The 6,048-nt window shown below is 38.6% G+C and overlaps 1 protein-coding gene across 3 annotated transcripts in view; it reads left to right on the forward strand.

Moving 5' to 3' along the window:
* The window catches only part of LOC127415838 (tubulin epsilon chain-like), a 31,433-nt gene extending 27,801 nt beyond the window's left edge, over positions 1–3,632 (forward strand). For 2 of the 3 annotated variants that reach the window (XM_051654826.1, XM_051654828.1), the window contains 4 exons: positions 51–191; positions 458–598; positions 1,772–1,946; positions 2,119–3,632. In XM_051654826.1, coding sequence (XP_051510786.1) covers positions 51–191; positions 458–598; positions 1,772–1,946; positions 2,119–2,268 — 607 coding nt within the window. In that variant the 3' untranslated portion in view covers positions 2,269–3,632. The remainder of the gene's footprint in view (positions 1–50; positions 192–457; positions 599–1,771; positions 1,947–2,118) is intronic. The other variant, XM_051654827.1, reaches the window with a different exon arrangement.
* Positions 3,633–6,048: the final 2,416 nt, after the last annotated feature.

Below are 6,048 nucleotides of genomic sequence, written 5' to 3' on the forward strand. Positions count from 1 at the left end.
TTTTTGATCTTTCAGCTAGAGATGTTCAGATTTGATTTCTTCTCTTGCAGCTCAGCACGGTTCGAGGGCTCTCTCAACATGGACCTAAATGAGATAGCCATGAACCTGGTGCCTTTCCCACAGTTACACTACCTGGTGTCCAGTCTCACTCCCCTCTACACACTCGCAGATGTCAACGTGCCACCGCGCAGGTCTCATTTACACCCAGTTTTTCCTCATGTAATGTTATAACCGCCCCAAGTGCCCTAAAATTGTCAATATACTTGCTTGTCATTAGTTGTGTTTGCTGAAGCAAGACACATCCTGCCTAGATCTTAAAGCCTCTTCTAATGAGCTGACTTAAATCAGGTGTGTTAAATAAGCTAGACAGTGCTGGGGTACTCAAGGAGCAGGACTGACAATCACTGTTCTAGTGTGTCATCTGTCTATGGAGTGGTTGTTGTTCTCTGTGCTACAGGCTCAATCAGATGTTCTCAGATGCGTTCAGTAAGGATCATCAGCTGATCAGAGCCGACCCCAAACACAACCTGTATCTGGCCTGTGCTCTCATGGTGCGAGGGAATGTTCAGCTGTCTGATCTGCGCAGGAACATTGAACGGTTCATATCCTCTGCCTTTCTCACATATTTTCATCCATCACTTTCTATTTTCCCAGCCTAATCTTTAGTTTTCTCACACTGTTGGCCTGTTCCAAACCTTACTGAGCTGCCTTGCTGTGTATATAGGCAGCTATCTTTTAAGGCAGCATCCCAACCCAAATACCTGCCATCTTGGCTAAAATTTTGTTTGTTGCAGTGCATTCTGGCATTGCCTAATACATGTGGATGCTGCCTTTGAACTCAGCCAAAACAATGTTGTTGTTGTTGTTGTTTGTTTTTTTGCTGTCTAGGTAGGCAGCGTACTTTATTTTAGAACAGATGCAAAATACAGAATAGCACACTACCGTACTACTCGTACTATTTCTGCCGTTTAAAGATACGGTTCCAAATTTAGCCAGCTTCTATGTCGCTCTTTTTTTTTTTTTTCTTTTTTTTTAATAACCCATGAAATGATCCGTAAATAATCCATGATCATTTTATTTGATTTTAAAGGGATGGTTCTCTCAAAAAAGAACATTCTCATAATTTACTCACCCTCATGTCATCCCAGATGTGTATGGCTTTCTTTCTTTAGCAGAACACAAACAAATATTTTTTTTAAGAATATCTCAGCTCTGTAGGTCCATACAGTGCAAGTAAATGGGTATCAGACCTTTTGTAGCTCCAAAAATCACATAAAGGAAACATAGAAGTAATCCATAAGACTCCAGTGGTTAAATATAAATCTTCAGAAGCAATATAATCGGTGTGGGTGAGAAACAGATAAAAATTTAAGTCCTTTTTTACTCTAAATCTCCACTTTCACTTTTACATCTGAAAGTCACATGTGGTGCCTCTTTAGTTTCACTTTCACATCTGAAAGTGAAAGTGGAGATTTAGAGTAAAAAAGGACTTAAATATTGTTCTGTTTCTCACCCACACCTATTATATTGCTTCAGAAGATATGGATTTAAACACTTAACACATAAAACAGTATGGATTACTTTTATGTTTCCTTTATGTGCTTTTTGGAGCTACAAAGGTCTAATGAATTTTGTTTGTGTTCTGCTGAAGAAAGAAAGTCATACACATCTTGGATAGCATGAGGCGTGAGTAAATAAGATAATTTTTATTTTTGGGTGAACTATCCCTTTAAATTTCCATAACGAGGCTCAGAATTATCTGTTTTCTTAGGCTAAGGCCCACGCTGCCATTTGTCCCATGGAATCAGGAAGGATGGAAGACCAGCCTGTGTTCTGTCCCTCCTGTTGGCCACACCCACTCCCTGCTGGCCCTGGCCAACAACACTTGTGTCAAGTCCACATTTAGTGAACTACGGGAGCGTTTTGTGAAGCTCTACCGTAGGAAGGTGTGTGCCAAAACTGTCCAAAAGTTTTCAGTGCGTTTAGACTCAAGCTAAGTGGGCATACATGCATTGGCCCAACATTTTTGGACACTTAAGCCACTCTTAAACTTGCATGAATGTCTTTGCATGAAATTTCAAAATATAAGTTTGATGGTGTTTGTTGTGCATCCCCCAGGCTCACCTGCATCACTATCTCTCAGTGGATGGCATGGAGTCAGCTGGATTCAGTGAGGCACTGTCATCTCTCTCAACTCTTATCGAGGACTACACGCACCTGGAAAGCCCTATCATGCCCAATGCCCCTAGATTTACCATTGCCACCTGACTTGAAACAAAAATGAAAATGACACTGAAAGCGGCTTTTTGCGAGAAAGTGGCGTTACCGCTTGCATGCACCATATAAGCAGCTTTCCCTTTACTCCCATTTACACACGACTCAGTCAGTAAACAGCTTTCTTCACAGCCATGTAATTACCCCGTGATGCTTGTGTAAATAACAAACAACATGGCACTTGTTGCTGTGTTTGTTTCCTTGACGTTCTATTGCGAACTCACTGCAATAATGGGGTTTCCCTCTCACATAAAACTCTGGGATTCCCTCAATATAGGAGCGCATATTCGCGAATGTGTGGGACAGACGATATTTTACATTGGTATGTATAAATGGCTATAGTTTATAGTGTATGTGCATTTCCCTCTGTACTCCCAGAAATGTTAAATTCTTTCCACTGTGTTGACTTGTTATTATCAGGGCTACCACGTGTCCTGGAAATCCTGGAAAACCTGGAATTTTGCAATGCAGTTTTCCAGTCATTGGAAAATGAGAAAAATACCTAAATGTCCTGGAAAATAATAGTTTATCCTGGAAAATTATTAGTTATTATTATTATTAGCGTAATAAAACTGTTTGCGTGTGTCACTGACAAGGTTTTTGTTACGTGTATTGATGTAGTGCAATTTTTTTTTTCTTTTCGTTCCAACACTGCTGTAGTGTTAAATACAAAACCATTTGAGTTGTACATTTGAACATAACAACGATGCTCAAACTGAAGATTTTATTTTTGTATTTTTTACACCGAGGTGGTAGCGTGGTGATGCAGCCTTTACACCTCAGTATGTAAATTCATTTTCAATCATTCAACACTGGAGTCTGCTTATACCTCACTGAATCCAGTCATAAAAATTGCATTAGCTATAAAATGTGGAATGTCATGGAATTTGACATATTTGGGATGAAAATGCATAATTAATTTAATTAGAATCTCGATATGTTCAAGTGTGATTATTTGCACATTATGCTTGTGCCTCGTGCTCCAAAATAAATGTGTGAAGGTGGTCGCTCGTATGCTGAAAACACCTTATCATGAGCATCACACATGCTTTAGATGTGTGTCGTTGATGACAGTGAGCAGAATGCTCTGAGGTGTGTAGCACATACAGACTACTGTATATACACTCAGTGATCACTTAATTAGGAACACGTACACCTACTTATTCGTGTGATTATCTAATCAGCCAATTGTGTGACAGCAGGGCAATGCATAAAATCACGCAGAGACAGGAAAGGAGCTTTAGTTAATGTTCACATCAACCATCAGAATAGGGAAAAAAAAAAAATTTGATCTCAGTGATTTTGACCGTGGCATGATTGTTGGTGTCAGATGAGCTGGTTTGAGTATTTCTGTAACTGCTGATCTCCTGGGACTTTCACACACAACAGTCTCTAGAGTTTACTCAGAATGGTGCCAAAAACAAAAAAACATCCAGTGAGTGGCAGTTCTGCGTACGGAAACGCCTTGTTGATGAGAGAAGTCAACAGAGATTGGCCAAATTGTTTCGAGCTGACAGAAAAGCTACGGTAACTCAGATAACCACTCTGTACAATTGTAGTGAGCAGAATAGCATCTCAGAACGCACAACATGTTGAACCTTGAGGCTGATGGACTACAACAGCAGAAGACTACGTCAGGTTCCACTTCTGTCAGCCAAGAATAGAAAGCTGAGACTGTGGTGGGCCTACCATAAGTATAGAAATGTGTTTGCTATCTTTAAGTGTCCAGTTTTGGTGAAACTGTGCCCACTGCAGCCTCAGTTTTCTGTTCTTGGCTGACAGACGTGAACCCAACCTGGTCTTCTTCTGTTGTAGCCTATTCCGCCTCAAGGTTTGACATGTTGTGTGTTCTGAGATTCTATTCTGCTCACTACAATTGTACAGAGTGATAATCTGAGTTACCGTAGCCTTTCTGTCAGCTCGAACCAGTCTGGGCTGCGTTTCCTAAAAGCATCGCAAGCTAAAGTTGATCGTAGAGACCATTGGCACCAATGGTTTCTAAGATCTACGTAGCTTACAATGCTTTTGGGAAATGCAGCTCAGGCCATTCTCCATTGACCTCTCTCATCAACAAAGTGTTTCTGTCTGCAGAACTGCCACTCACTGGATGTTTTTTGTTTTTGGCACCATTCTGAGTAAATTCTCTAGAGACTGTTGTGCGTGAAAATCCCAGGAGATGAGCAGTTTCAGAAATACTCAAACCGGCCCGTCTGGCACCAACAATCATGCCACAGTCTAAATCACTTGAGTTCATATTTTTCCCCCATTCTGATGGTTGATTGAAAATTAACGGAATCTCCTGACCCATATCTGCATGATTTTATGCATTGCACTGGTGCCATACCATAGGCTGATTAGATAATTGCATGAATAAGTAGGCGTACAGGTGAACCTAATAAAGTGGTCGGTGAGTGTATTTATTTTAATGAAATCATAGCTTTTTGGGGTTTAATAGTCACACTGGGCCTTATAGCAAACCGTTTATCCAGAGGTTTGAAACAACCATCAAAAACACACAGAAACGACTAAATAAAAGCTTGATTTAAATGGATGTGTGAAATTGGAAAAAAATAAATGTATAATGCAATTTAATAACAATAAGATATTAAAGCAATATCTCTAATATCTGTGATCTTCTGTCATGCAGTACTTTATTTGACAAAAAGAGTGAAGACGGTGTTGTTTCGGATTGTGCTGTGAGGATTTTGTAGAAAAGCACTTCATTTGATAAAAAAAATTATGTAATGTTAAAAATTAAAATAATTCTATTTTCATTTAAAGTTTTAACAAATTAATTTGATTAGACACCATTTTGATGATGAAATGTAATTAAATGAATATGGAATTTTGAAGAAAAAAAAACTCCAATAACCACAATTTTAATGACCTTGTGTGTTTTTTTTTTTTTTTTTTGTTTGTTTGTTTTTTTGCTTTAGTATTACAACCATGTAGCACATAAAATGTCTTGGAAAACTATGCCCTGAAAAGAGTGGGAACCCTGATTGGGCTTTCCTATGACATTTGTTATCCTGTCTGCTCACACACACATGCGCACTCAGAAACCTGTAAGAATACTTTTACATTATCAAAATAAGCATCATTCTCCAGGAGAAACCCAGGTTTGTTAAACCGCTTTTTCTTAATCCCATAAGCAGCATAAGGAAATATGCGTTTTCGTTTACATGACGTTCCAGAATGCCGCTTTCTGCAAAAACCCTGGAATGAACTGTTATCTTAAGTGCATGAAAACGGGCTCAATGATTCTGTCATTATTTACTCACCCTTATGTCGTACGAGAAAGTATGTTAACACCAAAAAAGTTACACACTTAAACTTTAATCTTAATCACCAAACAATTTCATTGTATGGAAAGAAAAAAAACATGTTATAAAAATGAATGGTGACTGAGTCTAACATTCTGCCTAATTTTGCCCCAACATGAGTAAATGATGACAGATTTGATTTTTGACTGTGCTGAACCATCCCTTTAATGAAATATTCCAAGTTCAATACAAGTTATGCTTAATCGACAGCATTTGTGGCATAATATTGATTACCACAAAAAGAGAATTATGACATGTCCCTTCTTTTCCTAAAAAAAAAAAAAAAATCGAGGTTACACTAGTGAGGCACTTACGTGAATGGACCGATTTTTGGAGGGATTATAGGCAGAAATGTGAAGCTTATAATTAAGCACTTACATTAATTCTTCTGTTTAAACTGGAGTATTTTTTGAGCTGTGAAGTTGTTTAAATCGTTGTTTTTACGGTTGTT

The sequence above is a fragment of the Myxocyprinus asiaticus genome, chromosome 25, assembly GCF_019703515.2.
Source record: "Myxocyprinus asiaticus isolate MX2 ecotype Aquarium Trade chromosome 25, UBuf_Myxa_2, whole genome shotgun sequence".
NCBI classification, from domain to species: domain Eukaryota; kingdom Metazoa; phylum Chordata; class Actinopteri; order Cypriniformes; family Catostomidae; genus Myxocyprinus; species Myxocyprinus asiaticus.